The 26,173-nt window shown below is 37.3% G+C and overlaps 1 protein-coding gene across 1 annotated transcript in view; it reads left to right on the top strand.

Annotated features, from left to right (window-relative positions):
• SPOCK1 (SPARC (osteonectin), cwcv and kazal like domains proteoglycan 1) overlaps positions 1–26,173 on the top strand; it is a 325,307-nt gene that overhangs the window by 86,756 nt on the left and 212,378 nt on the right. The window contains exon 3 of the mRNA XM_069773050.1: positions 22,718–22,763. Within this exon, the coding sequence (XP_069629151.1) occupies positions 22,718–22,763 (46 nt within the window). The remainder of the gene's footprint in view (positions 1–22,717; positions 22,764–26,173) is intronic.

Raw genomic sequence — 26,173 nt, 5'->3', positions numbered from 1 at the left:
AAGCAGTGAATCTCCAGAGCTTCGGTGCTGTGTATTCATGTCTGTGCTCAAGAGAGGCTGCCAACATCAATATTGATTGTGCCGTCCATTCCAAAATACACTATATATGTCACAGTTTTGTGGCAGTTGAATCAGCTAATATTGAATACAGGACAAGTGCCAGAGCTCAGTGGCAAGATTGTGAGGGAGGATTGTTAGTTTCCCAGCTGAAACCAAGATACAAGTGAAAGACATTTTCCTTGACCAATACATGTTTAGGGGGTGATGGGAAGGAATTTGATTTTCAGGGGTTGTTAGTATTTTGGATGAAAATCCATGGAATTTTTCATTTTATCAAAAGATGTCTTTTTTGTTATCTTAAAAAACAAACAAACAAACAAAAAAAAAAACCAAACCCCGAAAAACAAAACAAAACCACTCCCCCAAACCCAGATTTTTCTTTATGGTCTATTTCACGTGCCTAGTTTTATTCATGCAATTAAACATAATGTTTCAAATAACAAAGTTAAGACAAATGTGAAATATATCAAAGGTAGATCTTTGGGAGGTGTAATCTGCTAGTCCATTGGTATTTTGTTAATATACAGCTGAAAATCTGCACCTACACTATAAATAACCATACTATACAGTGTATCATCAAAACTTAGCTATTTCCTCGTAAGGGATGAGATTTCAGGATTTGTGTTGGTTAACATTCCTATCATATTCTTTATGTATGTATGATTATACCAAGCAGACAAGTTTACATGTGGAAAAGGTTGAGTCTGCATTTTTAGCCTGTGAGTCCCTTGGGTTCTGCAAGATCCTAAAAGATAAAGATTTTGCCAGCTTTTTCAAATTTGTAGGGAAAGTAATTAATTTCTTTTGCTAGTGAAAAGACACCAGAGTGTCACTGTTGATGCTTAGAATTCAAAACTAGACATATTCAGACTAGCAATAACGCTCTTAAACAGTGGAAATTAACTAGTAGATATCCAGATGCTTCTTGGTCATGTGAAATCCTTAAATCAGAACTGGATATCTTTGTAAAAGTTTAGGCTACAGTAGGTATACAGATTCTGAGTTTAACACTGAAAATACTGAAATTTAACATTACAGGTGGTCATCTTTCAGTCAAGTTTTTACTAGCAGGGCAACTGCTACCTTACTTTTTTTTTAAAATATGCAAAACTTAAGTGTCATAACAGAGCCTTATAACATTAAGGTAAACTTTGTTTTAAAGTCACAGACTGTAGTGTTCCTGCATAATGAGGCAGACAGTAATTTTGAAAATAATTTTAAAGGGTCACTTTTTCCCTTTTTGTGCATGGGAAACGTGCCAGCTTTTTCAGTACTCATAGTTTCATAGACTTCACAGTCACAGTGGTCTCCTATGACACTTTAATACTTTAGTCTGATTTCCTGCATTACCCTTTGACAGGAGAGATTGAATTCTTCAACATCTTCTTTGATGCTATTATCTATTTGTTTGTTTATTTATATTGCAATTTTACTGGAGATCTCAAGTCAGGAGTGGAATTTCTTCATGCTGGGGTAAAAAAAAAAAAAAAAAAAAAAAAGCCAGAATACCCAAGATTTTGTATAAGTCTCTATTTCTAGTATGTTAATTACTTTCTTCCATTGAATGAGCAGTCAGTGTTTTGGCTTCAACTGTATGGCTTTTCATTGTGGCTCACACAGCTGCTGTATCTTTTTTATTTTCCCAAGATCATACTTCAGTTTCCAAGACATTTCCTTATTGTTCAAGGTGTGTCTGCTTTTGAGTTTGAGTTGGTTTATACCAAATTGCCCCCATTCTTTTAATGTAGGATAGCCCACATCTGATTGAAATAACCCTAATTTTCCATTGCTTGTCATTTGAATGTTACTTCCAATCATCACAGTGGCTCAAGTCTACCTGTAACTGTATTTGGAAAGAGTTTATGGCTGACTTGTTTCAGTTTCCTCTGTTTTAGGAAAGATAGTGCTACTCCCCTTTTTTTTTTCCTTTCAGAATAAAAGTTATTTCTTTATTTCATTCAGTGCTTTTGACATCACATAAATTTCATAAAATTCTGTAACTTAAAAAATTAATAATTTTTCTGTCTACTATTAATAATAAAATAAGGAAATCAAGTGCAATTATCTTCAGAGTCTTTCACAGAAGTGTACAAAGCTACACATGTCTGTGTTTCCCTACAATGTTCCATTGTGTTTAACTGTTTCTACATTTGTGGCACATTGGTGGAATATTTCACCTTTCTGCTTCCAGTTTTTTAATTAGGGCTGCCTTAGTCTGTGACTAACCTGTGTATCAAAGTATGTAATTTCTGTCTTGATTGTCTCTGTGTATGTGTAAGGGAGGAAAGCAATGCTGCAATCTGTTCACTGGCATTTCTTACAGTAATAGTAAAAGAAGGTAGCACCAGACTTCAATGAAGCCCTGTTTTGTTAGAGCATGCGTATCTCTGTGTAAGAAAATAGTAAATTTATTGAGAGAATAGCTCTGTATTTGATACGAAATTCTCTTCCCCCCTCAAAAAAAAAAAAAGAAAAAGCTGGGTGTAACATTTGGGAGAGGAAGGTTTGGGTGTGGATTTTTTTCTTCTGTCTTTTTCTTTTTTTTTTTTCCCCCTTTATACTGAAGGAAAAATGTGTCCCAGAGAAATGTTTTTTGTACTACTTCATGGTGAACTCAGACGCTTCAGAGTCAGACTTTCAGTTCATAGAATCAGCCTCAACTCACATGCTCTCAAAGTTTGGTCAACTTTCCTCATCTGGCTGTCAGAATTTCAGCAAATCTGTTCTGCAGGAACATCTAGCTTCTTTTTGAACGCTGCAATACAATATATTCACTGTTCTGTCCTGGTTTGTTTATTTTAAGCAAAGTGTCTTTTCATGCTTATGATAGGTTAGTCATCATCAGAAAATTATCTCTGATGTTTGTTGATCAAGAGTGTATGCTCCAGAGGAAAGGGAACTTGAAGCTGTCACATTATTTTTGTTTGCTGGAAAATATATGCCTTAGTTGCTATCAGATGTGATACTCAGAGTTGCGTTAGGACACAGTCATTCACTTTGCCATACCAATGATAAAGCCAAACGAATATCTTTAAAAAAGAGCAAGCCTTTTTCTTTCCCTTTTTCCAGTGCTCCTCTCAGGTAGAAGACAGCTAGCAATTTAAATGAGTTGAGTTTATGGATGGCTGCAGAAGCTGTCTTCATTCACACCCTGTATATATCCATCAGCCACTCTGCAGCATTTTACTGCAGCAGCAGGGGAACAGCTAATCAGGCCCATCCCGGTGGAGTGCTGTGACGGGATGGAGAGTGCTGGACTGTGTGTTTGTGTAGGCTTGGAAATGCACTGGAACAAGAAGGCTGTTTGGAACTTGAGCAGTCAGAGGGCATATTTTGTGAGTAACACCACCCCCCCCCCCCCCCCCCCCCCCAGCAAACACACATATTAAAACCCTTGGAGGCTTAATAATGAAACAAAACGTACTTTCCTACTTTTAGCTTGTTCTTGTGTATTTTAAGGGCAAAAATTGCTTATGGCAAAAATTAAGTACCCATTAAAAAATTTGTGGACTGTACCTAATGTAATCAGACTTTCCTTACATCACAGCAACTGAATATATAACAGTATGTTTTTTCATCTTCAAATCACTTTCAAGTGTAGAAGCAATGTTCGTGCCACTCTACTGCAGTGGGTACATTGCTCCAATTGCTAAAGAGAATATTTTAGTAAAGAAACAATGTTAAGAGCTTGCTTGGCATACAAAAGTGTAGGTCGTCACACTTCAAAAGGAAGAAAATTGTTTTAAGTAGAGTTGGGTATTTCATGGATTTATATGAATTTGACCCAGGAGATGAGAGGTCCCTAGACCATCCCCCAGATTCTTTCTGAAATTACCTTCTTTTGACTGATGAGCTGAAATGAATAATATTGCTATATAATGCAGCCAGTATAGAGTGATTCTTGCTTTGGAAGCTTATTTGTGTTGCACGTATGTCCAGCACAGTTCTTTCCCTCTTCCATCTCAGGCTTTTTTGCTATGCATTCCAGAAAAGCTAAGCATACTCTGTGACAGCCAGGTGAATATATATGGTGTTAATAAAAACAATATTTTAGCTATCAATCTTCTGAGCTGGAGAGATACCTGTAGTAGCTCAGTGCTCGGAGGTAGCTCAGAGCTCTATACTCCAAAGACCCAAGCAAGTTTTGACATTATAAGAGATGTACTGAGGAAAAAAAAAAGGGTCCTTTCTGGGATCCAAAGAGTATTTTGGGGTGTTATGATTCATCATCATTTTGATTTGATAATCCTAGGTGCTAAAACTTGAATAGGTCACTCGGGGGTGGGGGGGGGGGGGAATTAGCTGTTCCTGAATGACTTGTTTCCCAAGTGCAAGCACTGGGAAAGGAGAAGACATTTTTAAATGATTGAGGAGAGAGTTGGGGAAAGTGACTGTCTGCAGCAAGAAAACTGTTCGTCTAGGAAAGAGGAGAATGGTCTGGTCAGCCATGTGTGGAGAACAGCAGAACAAATCAGGGAGAGAAGGAGCAGAGCATAGGACATGTAGATGAGTTAGAGAATAAACAAAGGCCAGCTGCTGCCTTTTGGGGAAAATTACCAATTTTAACTTTGGCAAAGTTACCTTCAAAGTTTACCATGCCATCTATGGAAAAATAAGTTTCAAGATCACAGCTGTGTGAACAGCCCATAAAACTCTGTAGGCAAAAATTTTGAATAAGGGATCAGAGACCTTTCTCCTTCACTGCTTTCATCAGTGGTCCCACTTCATTTGCCCCTAGGGTCAGCAGAGTCCTGTCCAACCTGCCCAGGAGACCTAACCTGGGAGCAGGTGTGTGTGCGTATCTCTACATCTTAATTGTTCTCTGCCTGCAGCCTTAAGGCATCCCTGACACATTTCACATTTCAACAGCCCTTAAATCCTAGCATCTTTTGCCCTCCCACAGAGGTTTTATCTGTAGCATTTTACGCGCAAACCTCTACTCATCTGCTCCTGCTCCACACCATATTCCCAGCCTCATGCTGTTTGCTGACGAACTGGTGCTCAGCCTCCTATCAGAACTCCTTTGCCATCCACTGCTGCCAAAGATGTCCTACGGTATTGGCACAGCGGCACAGCCCATGCTCTGCATGCCTCTCTCCTTATACAGTTTGTCTTGTTGCAAGAGAAGAAATGTGTCTGCATTCAGGGGGCTGCTGCTTCATGCTGGTAAATCACAGGTTGACCATCACTGAACGTGTCTTCGTGAACGAGCTAATCGTAAAATAAACCAAAAAAGTAGCAGTGGACCAAAGGTGTTTTGCAACCTTCAGCATAAAAGAAGAGAGACCTGACAGTTTAAATAACACATGGGAAATAATCATGCATTAGAAGCACTTGGAGGATTTCTTCCTAGTGAACTGGAAATTTTAATCCACTGAATGAAAAAATATGTTATTGTCTGGCTAGAATGAACTAAAACTAGATTCTGATTTATCCAGTATGGGAATATTGGAATTGCCATAAACTGTGAGAGCATTATTATGTTCTGAGCTTACTGGCAGTAAGTTGTTGAGGTATGTCCATAGGATTGCATTATAGCAACTGTCTAACTTTCTAAAGATAAATTCTTTGGTTCAGTTTTCACAGAACTACTGGATGATTGAATCTTCAAACAAATAAACTACAGTCTGGTTTAGATTTCTCTAAAAGCTAACATTTTCTGGTTTTAAATATGATGTAGGAGGCAATCCATTGTCTAGCTGATGAGTATAGGTATAAATAATCAGTGTTCATCAGAATGTCAGAGAATATGTGTAGAATCTGGAAGTGGCAGGGTGGTGAAGAAAGGCAACATTCTGTGAGTACCCCCTAAAGAATAAATTAAATTTTCAGGAAATTCCTTCAAACTTTTCTTGACAGGTATGTAATAGATATGTAACATTCTTTGTTTTTTCTCTGTAGCATCAGCAAATCATGAATCAGTGTTTTTGCTGTTGCTGCAGATGACCAATATATTCAGAAAGGAATCCATTATGCTTAAGCTTAGGAGGAAGCATTGTAAATTCTCAGCCATGATTTTCTGTTATTTGTATAGAAATAAATTAGGCATTAATTCTTTAGTCCATATTCTGCTCTCATTTCTATCACTTTTACATCTGCACAAATCTGCTAATTTCAGTTCACGTACTCCTGATTTATACTGAAATAGCCGAGAATATAATCTGTCCCAGTAAGTGCAAAGTAAACAAAGAGAAATAGGTAATTAAAGATATCAAGGACATATAGGAGACAGAAACTCTAGTGAGAATCCATCAAATGCGTCAGGACAGACAGTGAAAAATCATGGTATCTAGATGACAGCCAGAAGTGAAATAGAAAGCAGAATAGGAGTTGTTTTTCTAAAACATGTTGAAGAAATGCCAATGTGAAAGATAGTAAGTGAGAATACATTGAAGATGCTAATTGCAGAAATCCAAAAAGGTCATAATAAGAGGAAATAAAAAAATTAGGTGCTTATCCTGAAGATCAAGTTAGAAAGACTTGAATGCAAAAGGGAAAGAGACAGAAGAGAGTAAATGTAAACTGCCTTTTACTAAAAAAATTTAATGTGGGTGGCTGAAAACCAGTATGAAGTTGAGAGAAATTTAACAGATCAGTGGGAGCAAAGGCTTTTTCAACCTGACTGAATGCAAAACCAAGAAGAAAATCTGAGCCAAGGTGAAGAAACACAGGTAATGAGAATTCTTTTAGGGAGTTGCATACTGAAGTTGAAGCAATAGTCACAGAACAAAAACTACTGCTAACAATCTTCAGTAAACACTCATTCTGCTGCTGGAGTCGTCAGCAATCACAGGGAAATCTTCACAGTGTTTGTAAAATGTAGAACCACTGAACCTTGCAGAAAGAAATAAAAGATATATAGGTAATTGTGCAGTTCTCTTTAATGTTAGTACAAACCTTCAAGAGAAAAGCTGTGAAATTCAAGAGGCACTCAGAAGATGCTGAAGGTGTTAAAATCCAGAATTATGCAGATTTATGATTAATGACTTTTTGCCTCCCCAGCTTGTTTTGAGATTTTGATGATTTTTTTTGAGGCAGGAATTTTAGATTAACCATGCAGAACTAGATACAATAAGCTGTAAACCAGGAAGTAGAGGCAGTTTGGAATGAAGGCAAAAGGCTGCAGTTGAAAATATAATTGCACAGATATGGTAACCAGGAAAGCACACTACAGGGTCACACCTTATAGTGACAAAGAATCACACAGAATATTGAATATGGTTGTTTGAGATGTCTAAGTATATTGACTTAGTGTGGGTTTTTCAAAAACGAAAAGCTCCATTTTTGTAGCCTATTTGTAGATATAGGGAAGAGGGCATCATACTGAGTGTAACACAGTCAAATAAAGCAGTACTGGATCATGCAGGGATGTTGGTGTGGGGTGTATGTTTATTCATCCTTCTGAGCAGATGTGAGAACTCATTGTGGCCATTGTCTTCAAGCTCTTCCCAGCTCTTGTCATGATTAATGACACTTGATTTTTGAAAAGGTAGTTACAGATGTATAATGATGCCTTCCGGCAAATTTCAGGATCTACCAGTCTTTCTCAGAGGTGAACTGTAGATGTAATCTCAGAGGAGGGTCTGCTGTAAGGAAAAGAATAATTTAAAAATTCAGAACATGGTCTGTTGGCAGCTGGTTCTTGAGGTTCCTGCTTGCCCTCTTGCTATTGCATTCATTACACTTCACTTTCTGGATTCATCTCACACTGCATCAGACTTTCCCATCACTTTCTCTTCAGTTAGTAGGGTTGCTCAGCCCACAACAGTCTAGCTCACGTGATCTAGATCTCTTAATCATCCACTATTTAATCAGGATCTGTTTTGGTCCTTGAAGGTCTTAAAAGTAGTGTACAGTGAGCACAGGGCATTTCTTCATTAGCATTTTAGTTTGCATCAAAGTATGCCTTGGAAGCAAGTCTCCCATTTGTCTCCAGTTACTGTGCTGCTGTTCACATTGCAGAGCATGTGAAGTAGATTCCTTATTGATGAAAGGAGGAAACAGATGTGCTTGGAGATATCTGTACCTAATAACCAAGAGATTAGTTCAGGCGATCAGGCTGGAGCTAGTCTGAAGCAAAGTGTGGACTTCACGTGCAGAGCAGATGTTAGATCCTCAGCATGAATTACTCCATTCTGCAAATCTACTCCTCAGGTACCATGCTGCTTGCTGATGTAGATGCCAGAATCTGTACTGTAGGAGGCTTATAAGCTATGTTCCTTCCTTCTATAACATGTATCTGCAAACCTGCTTGTGTAAATTGCAACTGGTGAAGGGTCCAGTCCTTCCCCTGTCACATAACATAGTGTTTTTCAGCCATCAAATATTCTTAACCTACTGTTAAGAAACAATACATTAAACCATCATTTGCATTTTATTAACTGATTGCAGGGTTCTAACATGAAAACAAGTGCACGTAGCCTCCAGACTGGTGCTAAGGGCTCCGTTTCCTTTTAAGCGTCCCCTGTAAAGCTGTGGCAGTCTTAGTGTCTCAGTGTGGTCAGCTGTAATTTTCTGAGGACTAGACAAACTGGGAGATTTAGGAGAGTCTCATATAGGGCAGATTTTTCCAGTCCTCAAGCTAATATTAAAACTCTGTGGGGTGTTTTTTATTCAGCTCGATTTTTGTCTCTTGATTTCAGGTTGCTGTTCCCCTCACAAACACTTTTCAAAATACTTTTTTGAAAATGTGTTCACTTCTGTTGAAATATTCTACCAGCTCATATTATGTTTGACTGAGCTGACAAATGGCTTGACAGCATTCCTGGAATCTGCCAAAATACAATTTCAGAAACTACAGTGCCAACCAAGGTAATAATCTAAATGAATGTTACTGCAGCTGAGCACTCACATTCCTGACTTTCTTTAATTCAGTTAGAACCAGGCAAGTCCCCAGTTGTTTGTTTCTTAGTAATTGCAAAAGTTTCTGGTTTGTATTTCCCTGTTAACACATGATTATAATTCACATTTCATGGTTAGCTTATAACAATTTTAACACCTTTCAAATTGTTCCTTAAATAATGGGGTGAACAGTGGGAACGACCTTAATGTACAACTACAAAGAAGAATGTACAACTACTAAGAACTAGCTTCAGTGCAGGAAATGCTATGTTTTAATTAGCTGTTCAAACTCCATTAGGTCTCCTAAAAAATAAGCACGGGCTGCTGTTGTTTAGTTCCTCAGAAATCTCAAACATATATGAATTGGAGTTTCATAGTGTTTGTGGAGATGAAGTTTATCTTGTGCATTCTGTAATGTTACTGGGTTTGAAATGTAATTTTGAATTTGAGCTTTCTTAGGTATTAAAGTTGCTTTAGAGGACCTAGAAATAGACATTATAGCCCAACCACTTCTGCAGTTGAGAAAATCGCCTTCCTAGGACACAACAGCAGGGAATTTTGCCTTCAGTGGAAGCAGAAGGGAGCTAAAAATCAGAGAAAAGATGATGGTTGGGTGATGTGAAAGTAATGCTAAATCTGTGTCTGTCTCCAACAACAAATATTTAATAAAGGTAAGATTGAACCATTTCAGGACACTTTTCTTAGAGGGTAGATTTCCATTTCGTTCCTTTTGCTAAAATCTGTTAGGATGAACTCCTCTCCAAGTCCATTCTTGTATATATTGAAACAAATAGAAGTGTGACTCTCAATCTCAGCTCTTAGCTTGCGTGAATACTGGTCTTTATTAAAGAAATCTGCATTATTAATTTGCAAGTAAAACATGCTATTTTGCTGGAGATTCTCAGAGCTTTCCACTGCTTGTGACACTCATGAATAAAGTTGAGGCTTTGGCTTAGCAGCATGAAAAATTGTTTATGAAGAGCACTTAAGGCATATGTTCATTGATTAGGTCACTGAAGACAGAAAGAAAAAATCCCTCCCCCCCCCCCCGCCCCCAACTGGGTAAGTTAATTATAAAGCATCTGCCTCAAACCTTTTGGTACTACAGTCCATGGAACCAAGAAAAGGGTTAGTTTATAATGTGTATGGTGTTGAACAGAAGACAGAAGAGTATTTTAAGAGTAAGGGATTAATGTTGAGTTTTACTCACTGTCATCTTAATATATGTGTGAAATTCATAGTAAATGTGTGTATGTGTGTCTGTGTTGGAGGGAGGGTTCAATTAGGGCGCATTTCTGGAGATCCTCAGCACATTTACTTAATAATTCTTTATTCTGTAGATGCAGCTGCTCTCCAAGATATGTATTTCCTCTGATTTTACATCTCTAAGGTTTGGAGATTAGTTAGACTGCATGTTTGAACTATTTTCTCAGTTGTTAGAATTAAATAGCTGGTTGTACTAGACCTAAGGTGTAAAATTGCAGGTGATCAAAATTCAAATGTTCTCTTGTGTCTAAAGCATTCTTTATGACCTTCAGTACTCTTCAGTTGTCTCTCAGTGCTGGTTTTTTCAGGTTCTATTCTTTGTTAAAATTCTGTTTTGATTTGCTTTGGACCCATTTCATTATTTAATCCCTTTAACAGTGAGCAACTGTAATGTCTAGAGATCAGGAACATACTTCTGTTTACCACAGAAGAGTTTAAAAATACCTTTTTGAGATCTGGAAGCTATTTATTCTCTTGAGCCATGGTTGTTTGGTTAGAAGGTTCCTGCGATTGTAAAATAAAGTTTTGCTACATCTTACTTTCTTGTGTCATTGTTCATTCCATGCTGTGGCATGCTACATACTGACCTTTTATCACTGATGCACAGAGGCGTATGTTCTGGCAAGTTCAAGAGTGCATTATATCTCCCTACAGGAGACTCTTTCAGATGTCTGTCCTTGATGCAAGAAGCATGCTACTGTAAAAAAACGAAAGGTCACTTAGTTTTCTCAATTTGGTCAGAAGAACTTAGCTTGAATGTTGCTTTATCATCATAATCACAGCTATATGGAAGCTTAATACAATATATATTTCATATTTTTAATTCATCCTTTTCTGAGCAGCTCTGAACATGCATCACTAATGACAATGTTCATGCTGAATATTGTTTCTGGAGTGTGTATTGTGTGAAATTCCCTATGTACACAATTGAGAATTTTACACGATGAATCAAGAGCCAATGAAAACACAAAATGTTCAAAGTTTCTGAAATCATGTAGCACCAGTGTATCATGTTTGAATCTTTCTGCTTACTCATTTGTCATGATTCTGAAGCAAAATGGAAATACAGCCTGAGTATAGCTGACATAATGGTGCTTGCTAGTATATCGACTTGTAACTCGTGTAATGATGTAGTCTCTGCAACAGTACTTTTGGGGGGCGTAGTTCTGGGCCTAATGTATAGGGTATGAGGGGTCACTATCTCCCTCCTTGAGGGGAAAATACTAAGATGGTTGTAGTGGTCAAATGGAATAAAAACTTTATCCAGTAATGATGATGTTGCCTTTGCTAGCTAGAACTCTTGCTAGCAAATAGAGGTGTGCAAATTAAGCTATTAGATCATATTTTTCATTGCAAATGCAAGTAGAACTCTAGTTTGACTTTTGTGGCTTAAAATGTTCAGCATGGATCTGAAGTTGCCTTTGGACAGTGTTCCATGGACTTCTTGAGAACAAATTATGCACTAATTGGGCAGTCAGGTGCTATCTTCTGCTAAAATAAAATAGGATCAATGCATATAGAAATCTTTGTACTGTGGACACTAACAGCCTTGGCATTTAAATCCCACTGGAGCCATTACTGCAGTTTACCTATCCTTTGCCTGAACCAGAATATTTTGTTTCTTTGGCCTTTTTATCTTACCTTTTTTCTTTTTTTTCCATTGATTATTTGAGCTAAATCTTTTAAAATACCATTCCAACAAAAACTGTTTCTTTCCAAAATACTATTGCTTCAACCAGATGGCAAGTAGCAATCATTTATGAAAGGTAACTTTTTGTTATTGTTACTTTACAACTGACACAAGAAATTAGTTTCTTAATATTCAGAATAATCTGTTTTATTTTGTCAGTTTAATGGATTAATGAGGTACCGTCAGTAAAATGTTACATTTGTGCACCTCCTATGATTTTTCAGGAAATGGGTAGAGATAACATAAGTCTGTCAGAAACAAAATTATGAGGGACTTTACTTGAATCAGCCAGCCCCAACTATTATGGAAAACCTCATCACATGATAAGTTTTATAAACTGAGCAAGGTATTTAAAATAACCTTCTATACGTTAAAGTTGTTGCTGATAAAGTGAGGAGCACTTTCTTGAGGGAGGACAGGATTTCTGTTTGCAGCAACTGCTGCAAGTATTTAGCTGTTTTGTTTCCATTAAGCTCGCTGTCAGTTTTGCATAATTATTTTTGATGTGTTCTTTTTTTTACAATGGATAAAATGCCAGAGACAACTAACAAAATGGTATTATAAACTGCAATGGAAACCACACATTTGTAATGGCTCACAGGCTTTCTGATCTGAAAATGTGTACAACTGTCTCACACAGTCAGCAACTGGTTATTTCCTAGACTAGTTGACCATGACTGTTTTTTCCTGCTGCAGTTCTAAGACACTTCAAATATTGGCTAAAACTGGCTAAAAGGCTGCAAAGTTGTCCTTTCCAAGAGCAGCCTGGCTAGTTTGATCTCACCTTTTGCAAAGGTTTTTCTCAACAATACTTGGATTTTCCTTGAAGCTACAAGTGAAATACAAACAAAAGCATGTGTGCTCCCAGGGACAGTTCATTGCTCATAATTCAATATAATTCATACAGCCTCCTTCCAGTCATTAGTTATGCATTTAAAGAAGTAATTTTAAAGACTTAGGACACAGTAACTAGTTTAACTGTCTCTATGGATCTCAGGAAATCGTGTCACTAAATATCAAAGTTAGATAAGTTGATTTTATTCAAGTACTGTTTGTTCCCTTGTACGTTTTAACCACTGGGATTTGTGTATCTAAGTAGAATAGCAGTATGATTTTATTCATAACTTTTATTTTATAACTTTGATGTTAGGAGAATTATCGCTTTATCTCATAATGAAATTATTCCTATAATGGTAAATTAAAAAAAAAAAATCACATGACTCAAAACAGATTTCTGAAGGCTTGTGAAATAAAACAAGAAATAACTATGTATTTACTCATTATGCAAATTGTTATTCACTGTAAAGCAGTTCTTATATGTGAAAGCACTGGTACCATTAGGATTCTTTTATGTGGATGTTGTTCTCCAGATACAAACCCCAAATGTTCAGCTAAAAAGGGCCAGTGAATCTGTCACAAACAGCTACTGCAAATGTACTCTCGAAGCAACAAAGATACTGAAAGTGAAGTAACATTGCTAATGGCTTTATAACCTTCAAGCTCAATGTGTTTGGCTTTCAAGCTGCCTAAAAACAATTGCTTTCTAAGTGTGTAATTTGAGTCTTGAAAATTAAGATGTGGAAAGAGTTTAGTAGCTATCATTTCAAGGTATGTTTTAAATATTACACCTATTGAGAATACGATTTTATTAACAATACTATTCTCTATATAGAGGGAACCTGCATGGGGCCATTCTTCACCAATATTCACAATAATAAACCTAGATGAAGGCACAGTGGTTTTGATAAGTGGAAAACAAGCAAATGATCATGTGAGAAAACAACACTAAGCCAGGTTCTCAACTTGTGAATCTTCAATTCATGCAGCAGGCACTTACGTTATTTTTGTGCATTTGTTGGAACCTTGTAAGGATCACTAGATTCAGTGAGTTAGCCTGTCTACCCAGTTGCTAATTCATGCGTAGTGTTAGTTCAGAGATTGGAAATAATGCTGCTTTAAGGAATTCCACCTGGAAGGAGGAAGAATATATTTCTGTAATCTCTGGCTCTGCTTCTTGCTTCCTGCTCGACTAGGTGCTACTCAGTTTGTGAAAGTGGGAGTTAATGATTCCCAGGGCTGCTTCTATCTGTGCTCTGTGCTGAAGCTGCTGCACAATTTAAGTAGTTCTTCACGGGTCAAACTGAGGACCAGCACAAAGCTCACAGGGAAGAGGGCGTGTGTATTTTCTAGCTAAGAAGTAAAAAAACCATTGGTCTTGACTGTATTTTCCCCATCCTCTGAAAACAGTGTAACTCCATTGACTTGAATGTGTTCCATGGCAGACTTTTGTTTTCTAACTGTGTTATATAAATGCCACAGCAGATAGTACAAGTGCCAAGCATCATTATACCAGAGGGATGTCTCAAGCTTATTTTACTGAAAGAAGTTTGTTCTCTGGCCTCCCACGAAGGCACTCAGCTTTGCTACCCTGTATCATCCTGCTTGGGCTTGGCTCCTTGGGTGGGAACTCCTTGGTAATGAGACCACAAACAGCTGCTGCAATCAGGACCTCTTGCACCCTGTGGAGCCCTGGTCCTCTTTGTCCCAGAATTCTGGTGCTGTCCTCTTCCTTTTACTTGTCTCCTATTTGCCACCTACATCTTCCCTCCCGAAGAGTCCTGTTTCTGAATAAGTGATTATAAATTTAATTTACTGTCTATCACTGGGAACCCTGACTAAAGTTCAGAAGCTGAAGCAACCATGTTTGTTGTGGAAGGTGGATGGGGAATTCTGGTTCAGTAGAGATTTGCATAAACATGCTGTAGGTATTGGGGTATAATCGGAGAATAACCAAAGAAATCAGAAACGCTCAAGTGTCTGGGACCAAATGCTGGAGAGTGTAGGGCCTTACAAATTTGTTTAGGGGTCAGTAACTATTGAGCTTCCCTGCAGATTGCCCCAGATTCTGATTACCTGAGGAAATTGTTTCAGCTGAGATGGTAAATCATCTCTATACCACCTCTCATCCTCAGGCCTTGTTAGAAGTATTCCATTGCCTGTCTTCCCTCCATCCTAATTCCTTCCTCACTTTGCTGCCTCTCCGATAGCAGCAGTGGAGGCTCTTTGCAAAGGTCATGGAAGGGGAACTTGTGACTGGAGAAAAAAATGCATTGAATGTGACTCTGTAGTGCCTCTAAGAGAGTTCTGAGTGGCTGAGGCACTGTAGCTAGTGAGTATGTGTTGTTAATTTACAACATAAGCAACCAAGTAGCGTTCTGTTTTTCAGCCTAGTCTTAGAGTTGTAGCATCTGTGAGGACAGTAGGGCACATCCAATGCAACAAGGATCAGTGAGCCCATACCTTGGAAGTCTCCTGAGTTTTACCTTTCTGGGCTTGTGAGAGCTTTACAGCTTGCAGCGTAACCTCGTGTGGCTGGTGGGACATACTGAAGAGTGAAAAACTTGATGAAATTAAAGTTAGAAAGAATTATTTAACTCTAGGTGGGGATAACAGGCTTTTTAGCACATGCTAATGGGAGGAAGAGTTCAAGCAGAAGTGATAATGTATTTCTAATAACGTCTACGAAAAGGGCCAGCAAAGAATAATCAAACTCAGGCTTTTTTTCAGTTTTAGGTATTTCAGCACAAGCTAGCGTAGACAGTTGTGTGATTGTTCCAGCCACCCAAATATATCAGCTGTGTATGCTGGCACAGTGCTGTGCTAAAGCAGCTATATAGCTTCTGGCTCACAGCTGGGCCTCGTTCATCCTGCTTGAAGCACAAGCAGAATAAATGAGCATCTGTTTGCCCTCGACATTGTAGACATATCCTCTGGCTTCATTCTTACGGATAAACAAAGAGTGGTTTGGGTTTTTTTAAGAAATATTTTTAATTCTTACTCTATTTATCTTTTTTACCAAAAAAAACCCCAACAACAAAAAAAACAATAGAGCAGCTGGAAGATTTCTGTGTAAAAGGCCATATGATTGAGTTCTAAAGAATGAGAATTCTTCTTCTGGCTGACATGGGCTCAGTGGTAACTTACTTCTCAATGTTTTTTCAATTTTTTTAAATTTCATTTCTGAAATTTTTGCCACGTCAATGAATCATTGTGACTGTGGGTAAAGAAAGCCTATGCTGAAAGTTTTGCCTACCACTTTCTTACTGGAAAAGTCTTCCAGTACAACAGGAGTGGCAAATCTTGTTTCCTGATATAGCAAAAAAACCAACCCCAACCAACCAAAAAAACTTTTAATTTATGAAAATAAGAAAAAAGTAACATTCTGGGCCATATTGAGGAGAAGAAATTTTTTTGCACGTTAGTGGTAGCTAAACAAAAAGTACATGTGCTGAGAATTTGAGTCTTATGGGACATCTGAGATTGTAATACGTGGTCAAGGGTCTTTTCTATGCCATACATATCTGAGGACTTATTTGGATATGTATTTATGTATTTTATACTGTTATTAATAAACAGGTATTAATATATTTAACATTATATACAAGTCCAATGTGAATCCTTTATACCATTTCATTCTAGGCTAAAGCATTTCATTATATTTTTATTACTGACTTAGCTACAGTATTCTAAACAGGTCCTGACATCCTCAGACCTTTCATTACATGTGGTACTACTGCAGTCTGGAATGGTTTCTTTCAATTTCACCACTTACTGTTGCTAGCTCTTTAACTAAACCCTTACATTCCTGGCCTTTCTGGGAAATTTATCACTAAACTTTTCAAAGATTTCCCTTACCAAATTTAAAATTAAATATCCACAGCACAAGCACTACTAATTCCCTAAGCAAAAGCATTAGTTTTGGATGCATATTCTCTGATTCCTGGGGAAGAGAGCGAGCTCAGAAGTGGTTAGAGATGTCTTAAAGTGCTTAGGAGTTTGGGGTCAGCTCTTGACACTAATGCAGACTCTGGACACTAGCTACCACTGGGAAATCTTTATTCACTGAAGTACTCAGGGGGTAAAATATTTTCTCTTCCTCTTAAATAAATAAATAACATGCAATTTGCGGACACAAACTATTTGCTTAAAACAGGCAATAGGCTTTAGGGAGATATTTACGATACAAGCTAGATTGACTTTAGCAAGCAGCAGCAGCTGGTGCTTTAACACTGCTCAGTGTTGAAATGATCTTCTGTTCTGCAAGGTAGAGAGGCAGAAAATGCAGCTGCATCTTTCTGGAGCTAATTTTAAAAAAGCAATGAGCTGGTAATTACCACTTTCCCCAGCTGGTCTTTGTGAGGGTAAAAGGTTTGATCATAGATCGAGGATGGAAGAGGAAAATACTAAGCAGGCTGCAGACAAGTCTTAATAAACGTCCCTCCTGGAGATACTTAGAAATTTAAGCTCTTGTGGGCTGGGAGGAGCTGGGAATGAAGATTAGTTCCAACAGGTTATCTGACAGTCCTTGGGGTTACGCCTTTTGTATATGAGTTTTCTCAGGAAGGCTATGTGATGAGGGTTTCATGATGGCTGTGTACCCTGTAGGCTCACCCAGTTGAGTGTGATCTTCCCAGCCCTTGGGGGAGGAAAATGAACTGAGCTGGTTCTGAAAGGTGCAAAATAAGGCAGGGGGTGGTTCTGTGGAGTTTCTTCAATCAGCATCTCATTTCTGCCTGATTCATACAAGTAATTTATAAGCTCAATTAACGCAACAAAATATAAATATTTATGCACCCATTTAGCTAATGTTTGGCTCTATTTATAAACAAGAGCATCTTGCAAGAGCTTCTTTTTGACAAGTAAATAAAGTAAGTATGGAGAGTGCCTGTGTGTTAAATTAACCATGCTTCGTTAACTCCTCCAAAATATCAAGTCTTAGGTAATAACTAAACCAAAAAGTGACAGTAGAGTAGGTTTGGAGGGAATAACTTAAATACCTTAAACTTCAAGAGGACAAGAAGCTGTTTTTTCCTTTCTTAGTTGATGGGGGGGAAGATGATAAATCTGTTTGGTTTTACCATTAATTTCACTTTTTAAACTGTATTGTAGTAATATGGAGGGTAATAGGAAGGAAGAGCAGTCACATATTAATGTACTGGTCTTACGGTCAATTTCTATTTGCTAACTTTTTTGATATAACTAACAGGAAATTGTGCCAGACCCAGGTCTAGTTCAAGGTTTGATTTTTGCAAATCAGAACCCAATCTATGAATTCTGATGAATCCTTGTGCTCTGATGAATGAGGTTTTTCATAGTACTGCCTGTAGGAAAGCTTTTGTGAGCTTTTAAACTAGCACTTTTTAATATGCCCTTTGCATACTTAGTTTAACATATGATCAGTCTCTTGATTGACTTTGTTGATGGCATATCAATCTAAGTTGGCTGGATTTGACACCTATGTATTGAATGATAAAAGAATATTTTGCTCTTGTTAAGAAACAATAATATGCATAGTATGGCAAAATGGATTTAAATAACTTCAAAAAGTGTTTCATATCATCTCTTGATTGCTGAAATCAAAATAATCAAAATGTAATAAAGAACTGAGGCCCAAATCTAGCAATTTATACTTGCTTTTCTAAATTTTTTTCATTTTTATGATCATAACTTATTCCTCAGTTAAATTTCCTGAGGATAAAATCTTGAAGAAGGATTCCATGATGCTAAGTGATGAACAGATACAGAACTGAAAAGACAGCTCCTGTCCCAAGTCTTGCAATTGATTTAGGTCAGAGGATGTCAAAAGGGAGCTGTTCTCTGTGTGAAGAACCATCTGCTATCCCAGGTGGATGTCAATCCTTGGCAGGCAGTAGACTTTATGAGGGGGCAGGAGGGAATCTTGACAAAGGCCTCATCCTGCACCCAGTAAGAACAGAACTCGAGATTTCTTCAAGAATGGGGTTTGGGCCAGTTTGAGAGGAGTCAGATTTCTTCTCCTGGTAGTGGAAGCTGAGTTTTGACCTGTGATGTGAGACACTGAGTCCATCATGGACCTGGAGTCACAGGACTTGCAGTAAAGCTCTGTACCATTCCCATCAGTGTGTCTGTGCTCTGTGACAGGGACAGGCAACTTCTAGAGTTTGGGGTTCACGTTTATTCCTGGCTGTGTGCGGAGGCCAAGCCAATGCATCACATTTATATAATGCTGGGTTGAGCTAAGGGAGTCAGATCCAGTCTTGGTTTGCAGTATCAATTCTTCTCTTTTCATGCATGACTTCAGGTGTGCAGTCCCTTCAGTTAATTAAAAGATTGACTTAGTCATATGCAGCCACTGAACCATAGGCAGAACCTTCAAAGTGTGAATTCTGTGCAAGGAGAAAGATATTTTAAAGTATTTGTTAACCAAAAATATTTCTCAGTTGCTGTCACCTGTTGTATTGAAGTGGATCCACACCTGGTTTTGCCTTCCCTTCAAAGTCCATCAAATAAATAGCCATTAAAGTCAGCTGGGGGTGGGGGTGGGGGGAATTCTCTTTTATATCGGGTATATAACAGATGAGTATGTAGGAAAACACTTTCTGGTGGTTTTGTCAGCCAAAAGGAAATGAAAGTGCCTTTTTTTGGAGCTCTACAAGACAGAAACGTGCTAATAGAGTGGCATTTGGCTAATAGTGCAGCAGATGAAAACTGGGCCATGACGACAAAGGTGAAAAGATCAGAAAAGAAAGAGAAAATTATTTCATTTGGAGGTGAAGGTCATCTGAAATAAGTGATTTCACATTTAAAAGGCCGCCAAGGAGAAAATTGATGAATGTTAACATATTTTTATATTGTTTTATTTCATTCTTTTTTCTTTTCTCATTTGTAATGCTTACGTATTCAGGAAGTTGAGGTAGGTTTTTCACTTTTAACTTGTAAATATCCATAGAGAGAATGAAAGTATTTACAACATATAATTCGTATTATACTTTAAACTTATGATCAACTGTTAATATTGTTATAAATGAAATGGTTTGATATGTGTTAATTATTAATGTGTTAATACTGATCTATTAACATGTTAATATTAAAATGACATAATAGTTTCACATTGTACAGCAGGCATGAGGTATTTTAAGCACATTAGTATCTGTCCTAGTAGAAAGCTCAGAAACACACAGATTTCCGTGCAGTCATTTTTGTCAGGAAGGTGTTTTATTGAATGGGAATGCTAAATCTCTTTAATCAAGCTGATCCTATTTTATATACATATATACACACACATATATATGTAAAAAAAAGATATATACCTGGAAATCACTGTCGTGTTTAGGCACTGTATATTGTTATATCAGCATGCTGTTTTTCTGTTGGAGGAAGTTACAGTGAAATTGATGGTATCCATTCAGAGATGTTAAGAGTTCCTCCTCCTAACAAAAGTCATTTCAGGTTAATGTATAAATTTCAGCACCTTGCAGAGTACTAACACAAAAGCCCTGTCCATTTTTCAAGTCAGAGCTTTAGGTGGTATTTAAATGAGACATAGATTTTCTGCTCAGCCATATCTACAGGGTGAATTTCACCTTTACAGTGCCATAACCATTCAGTTACAGTTCTTGCTGGTATCAGTACTGAATTGAAACTCTAGTGCTGTATTTTCCGTTGTCCAACTTGCATAAGTTATTTCGAACTGCTATTGACCGTATTGCTCTAATGTATGTATAGTCATTATTTACTCCTTTGAATAATAGTGAGTTTTATATATTGAAAGTATCAAAGATTTTCTCTATTCTACTTTTTAGGTTTTTTTCCCGTATTTTTTTCTTGTGTATTTTCCTATGTTATCATATTGTAGTTTCAGGCATATTCTAAAATAAATATAGTTTCAATTTTCAAAAAGGAATACTAAGCAGGTGTGCATAAAGGAGAAAAGGAGAAAGAATACGTTTACAGAAGAGATGGGTGTTTTGTAGGTTTCTTGTGAGGAAGGTGCATTTTCTGTAAAATATTCCTTTGACACTGAAATTGAGATACACCCCCTTTCCAATCCTTATTTCAAAACTGGTTCCATATGCCAACAGCATAAGAAATCTTTCTTGGGATTTGAATTATTTAACAGTTTCTGATGCTTAAAACCCAGCAGCAAAGCAACACCTAAGAAAAAATGTAAGCAGGCAAAAAAAGAATATTTTGTTGCTGGAGAAAAATTATTCTGCTCAAAAAGCTTAAAACCCAACACATTCTGAAAAGTGATTAATGCTTGGTGAATTTAGCAGTACATCATAATCAATTACAAAGCACTGTATAAACATGAGGGGGTTTTTGTATTAACAAAGCTGTGGAATTCAAAGGCAAGTCTGTGATTCTATTTCTGGTGCCAAACCCTGTACTTCTGAAGAAAAAGTATAGACACTTCTGATGTATCTGAAATAAATTATGAATAATAATCTCTGTTGTTATTGTGGAACATTGTCACTGTCCATGAAGTCAGTATAGACACCAAGCACGAATATACTTTGAAAAAGAAAATGCACTTCCTCTGGATAGTCATGCAGAATTACATCCAGTCCCCTTCATTACAGGGAGCATTTGCCTGTCCTTGCCTGTCCCCAGAGCAGGCAGAGAAGAGCAGGATAACAGTCCACAGTTCTCCATGCTGTAAGCATTAGTACTTTCTCCTTCTCATGCTGGCCACAGCATTCAGAAAGGAATGTGCTGCATCTCCTGGGGTTCAGTGAGGGCGTGGAGAGTCCCTACTCCTCCTGTAGCAGCCCTGTGGGCTGTTCTGAACTCAGAAAGTAAGACATGCTGGCTTCCAAGTCTCCAAAATATTCCAGGTTAGGGTGACTGGATAGCATGAGAGCATGTGAAATTCAGTGGACTGGAGATAAATGATAAACAAAGCCCTATGGAAGAAATAATTTAGGTGTCTTATTCACACTGATGGGTTTTCAGTTACCCTCCTGGCATGCAAAAGAAATCTAGGTGTCATTCTGGACAGCTTGATAAAGACATCTCTTCAGTGGCAGCCCTCAAGAAATGAATATAGAATACTGGATATATTAAAAAGGAAATAAAGATTAATATGCAGAAAAATATCACAGTGTTAGAGAAATCTTCCGTGCTTCCTCACTTCAAATACATTATTCTGTTGTTATCACATCCTCTCAAGGAGGACACAAGTGAGATGTACAGAATATGCTGAAACTAAATATTCCAGTTCTTGAGGACTAGGGTTGATGGCACTCTGAAGTGGGGGAAACTTTGCCTTCAGGTAAATATTTGCTAAGTGCATAGAATACAGATTGATCCAACACACAGAAGGGTTTTCTGTTCTTTCTGTGCAGAGATTCAGTTGCAACAGGACGATCATTTGCCCAGGCACTCTGACATTTTCTACTTTCTCCATTTTAAAGTCCAATCAGAATTATGTAAAACAGAACCACAGGACTCACAGCAGAATAGTATCTTTACATTAGATTTAAGAAGATTTTTAAAATTTAATGATGGGAACAGTGACAAAAGTATTCACTGCAAGTGCTCCTGGATTTTATTGTACTTTAAGTACAACGCTTATGATATTATTGCTGTATTTCTGTACATTCACAATGGTGTGATTTACATGTGTCCAAAGGAGTATAAGTATTTTTGGATTTACTTTGCTGACCTTTCACCAAACCAGGATGGTGTGGATCATGTTACGTTATCTGAACAATATGCTCATATCTTTGTTATCAAAAGTTGTAGACTGATATGAAATAATACAGAGTTATCAGAAAATATTTAATAATGAACATACTTTGAAAAACAATTCAGAAGAAAAATTCAAGGTGCTGAATCCAAGGAATTTTTTTATTCTTTAATTTCTAACCTGCATTTTCTATTCTGTAGGACACAACCCATTGAAAGTCTTATCTGATTTGGGCTAAATATGTTGGCATCAAAAGATGAGTTGATGCATTTGTAGTTTAGTTATGTAAAATTGTAATGAAAAGACTGATTATATTTTTCCTAAGTTTCCTTTTTTTCCTCTCCATTTAGGATGATTATTTCAGAAACTGGAATCCAAACAAGCCTTTTGATCAAGGTAAAGTTAGTATGTATTTTGTGGTTGTCTTCTGCTATTTTGTGATATCTCCATATACTTTATGCCTTTCTTCCTCATCTGTCCCATGCATTAGTGAAGAGCTATATTCATACTTACGTCTCATTCCCAACTTAGTCACAGCTTGAGCTGGTTTTTGTATAAGGGTTTGACTCATCTCTGTTTTTTTCAGCCACATTTTTTAATCCCCATCCATTCCAGTTTATAATCAATGATGATATATATGCTTAGAAAGATTCTCTATAACCATGAATCTCGATCTAACATGCAATTTAAACCAGGTATCTTCACGTACATTTTCTTTCGTGTTAAAAACATGATTACTGCACTTCCTAACACTTCAGGGGCCAATTCTTTGAAGCCAGTTGTAATGTATGAATTTCAGGGCTGTTTTTCAAAAGAAAAGGGTGTTGTGTATATGCTGCTGATTCAGATGCAGATTCTGTAAATGACACTTTGCACTTTGTCTTGGTGAGTTCTTAAGTTATGGCAGTACTTCAACGATTTCTAGGCCAGCCACTGAAGGATAGGAAAAACCAATAAAAAAATATTCTAATTGTTATGTCCAGGGTAGCACTGGAAACAATAACCATGCCAGGAAAAAGAACTTCAAATTGACAACTTAAAAGAGATCTCAGATAGCAACTCCACATTAGGCATTCTCTGCTTGGTGTTCATAGCTAGCAACAAACTTTTCAGCTGGGATGGTAAGAGACATTCACTCTAAATGCCATAGATGAACATCACTGGAAACACTAGTAGCCCTGATGTTGCTGGGTTGTATTTGATACTTAATGTCTCGTCAGTAAAGAACACTGTACGCAAAGAAATCTCAGCAGTCTGTCCTCCAAAAGACAGATACAAAAGTAGTGCAAGCTGATACTATGCCATAATTTGGTCCTTAAAATCAGAATATTGCACTTTAACTTTGCTATTTGTTATATTTGTCACTCTGACACTAAGGTTCTGTAATGGTCCATACCGGAGCACCCTCAAAAAGTGTAATATGAAACCACTTGGGTCTTGTATTTCATTATTTCTTAAAGCTTTCCAGAATGTATTTTTTTCAGGACAAATGTTAAAAATTACATTTTGCACAGCTTCTTTTCATTTGGTGGAACCAATTATCAGCTGTTTGATTTGTGGAAGATAACAGCAGACAATATAAAGAGCACGTCAGTTAGCTTCTCTGTTTGCCTTTTGACAGTTGCTCATTTTTCCTGTTTGTAATGTTCAGTGAAGCTCATATAACTCCTGCTTGAGAACACATATGAGGGGAGAATATTACAGCTGTAAAATCACAGGTAGATGGTAAAGTTTTTCCATTGCTTAAGGTGTTTTTAGGATCTTGGATTTCTTTGAGTAGTTTTGGTTCATTATTCTCCATCATGCCTCTTAACTTGCAGAACGGCAGTGTCCTAGAATTTTATTCAAATGGTATTCAATAAGTTTCAATCTACTTCTGCTCTGAAATTTGTAGGGATTTGAAAATATGTTGTCCTAAAGTCATATAGAAAGGAATGATCATGTACATGGTAACTACAATACAAATGAATTTCAGTCATGTAGATCCCTTGATTCATTGCACAGTCCTCCTCTCTTTGGGATCCTGTGTTCAAAGTTAAGTGGCATTCAAGTGGAGTGTGAGATTTCCTCTGCCCTTCAGAATGTGAAGTGGCTATCTGGATATATAATTGTTGTGATTTTTACATTCAGAAAAGGTATTCCTGCAAGAAAATTGCTTAGGCAAATTAATGAGCAGGCAGGTAGTGCGCGCTTTTTTTTTTTTTTAAAGAAAAAAAGAGTTCATGGTGAAACAGTCACAGTGTGGTACGCAGAAGGAGACAGCAAATTAAAATGTACATGGCCTTCTCCAAGCGTGACTTATGCCTGGTGTCACTGGGATTTAACCAGTGGATAATGGTTAAATAATGTTAGATAATATCGGTGTTGCATAATTGCAGGAGGTGCCCAATAGTTTAGTTAGTTGCTATTTTTTTAATAACTGCTTAAGAAAAAAAGCAAGTCGTGTTACAGAAAAACATTTTTATGCCTCTGGAAGTCAAACACCATGAAATTATACTTGTGAATCATACCACAAACAAGAAGAAAGAGTGAGTCAGTTCAGAAGGAGAAGGAAAGGCATGAACAAATGCATGAAGGGACAACTAGATAAATGACAGGCCAGTGGAGGAGATGGAACTACAATGCTTTCTTTATTTGCTTTCAGTTTCAGCTTTGGCAGTCATTTATTTTACAAACAGGAGTCATAAATGGGAGCAGCTTTGCTGATCAGAGATTTGAATCTTCAAAATTACTAAAGTGTTTAGGGAAAAAATACCCATTGGAAGTCTCTGAAGGTGCTTTTGAAAATTCCACTTTACATCTACTTCTGTATTTCCATTGCCAGGCATGTTCCGTGTATTGTCTGTAGGTAGCTTGCAGGAATATCCTTGGGGGCTTTTACACGTTACAGCTGAAGAGTGTGGATTCTCTGTCTGTATGGAACTTAAGTGTCAAAGGAAATGGAAAGATGATGTTTTTGTTAAGGCATATATCCACAGAGATTTTCAAAGGCATTTGAGGGATTTAGGGTTACAAATCCTATTGACCTCAAATGGAACTTAGGCTCCTACCACCTGCAGAGGCCTTGTGACCCTCTTTCTTTCCAAGAGGAAAAGCAAAAAGGTAAATCCTGGCAAAATGTTGCAAAAAGATTTTGAACTGACATGCTTTAAAACTGTATTGTTCATTGTGTTACTGAGATGTCTGACTGAGCAAAAACACAAATCATTTTAGAGAATCTAAAATCACAGGTGGGTACCTTGAAGCAATACAAACAGTTGTACATCTGTTAAATATTCCCATCTCTTTACAAAGAAAAGGATCATTTCTCTATCAGTGTAAAATTTCTCCAAGACTATGGATAGTCTGTTGTCAGAAAGCAGAATGCAGACTAGGCAATGCAGTCTGAGCATGATACTCAGCCTTGCATAGAGATCTGTGCACTGCTTTTGTCTTATTTAAATCTTACAGATGGATTTTATTTGGCCAATAGGTCATTCTTTTTGACAAAGTGGTCACTACTCTTGGCTGTGGTAAAATTCACCCTCACTAGAATGTTAAAATAGCCACTCCTTTCTAATGAGATTTCTTACACAAAAAAATTACCTTAGAAAACTGTTGCTTAGTTTAGTTACATATACGTGGAGCATGTGAGTCTTTAGCCACTGACTCCTATGTTGTTGTCACCCAAAAAATGAAAAGAAGAGAAATCATGTCATGTTGCTGCTTTGGCCCATATGAATCAGACGCTGACAAGACTAATGCTCGGTTTATATATCCATATAATTATATATACATGTGTAAAGGTGTATATACTATATATATGT

Source organism: Haliaeetus albicilla, chromosome 27 (assembly GCF_947461875.1).
Source record: "Haliaeetus albicilla chromosome 27, bHalAlb1.1, whole genome shotgun sequence".
Lineage (NCBI taxonomy): Eukaryota > Metazoa > Chordata > Aves > Accipitriformes > Accipitridae > Haliaeetus > Haliaeetus albicilla.
Note: the sequence above shows the minus strand (reverse complement) of the source record. Positions and strands in the feature narration are given on the sequence as shown.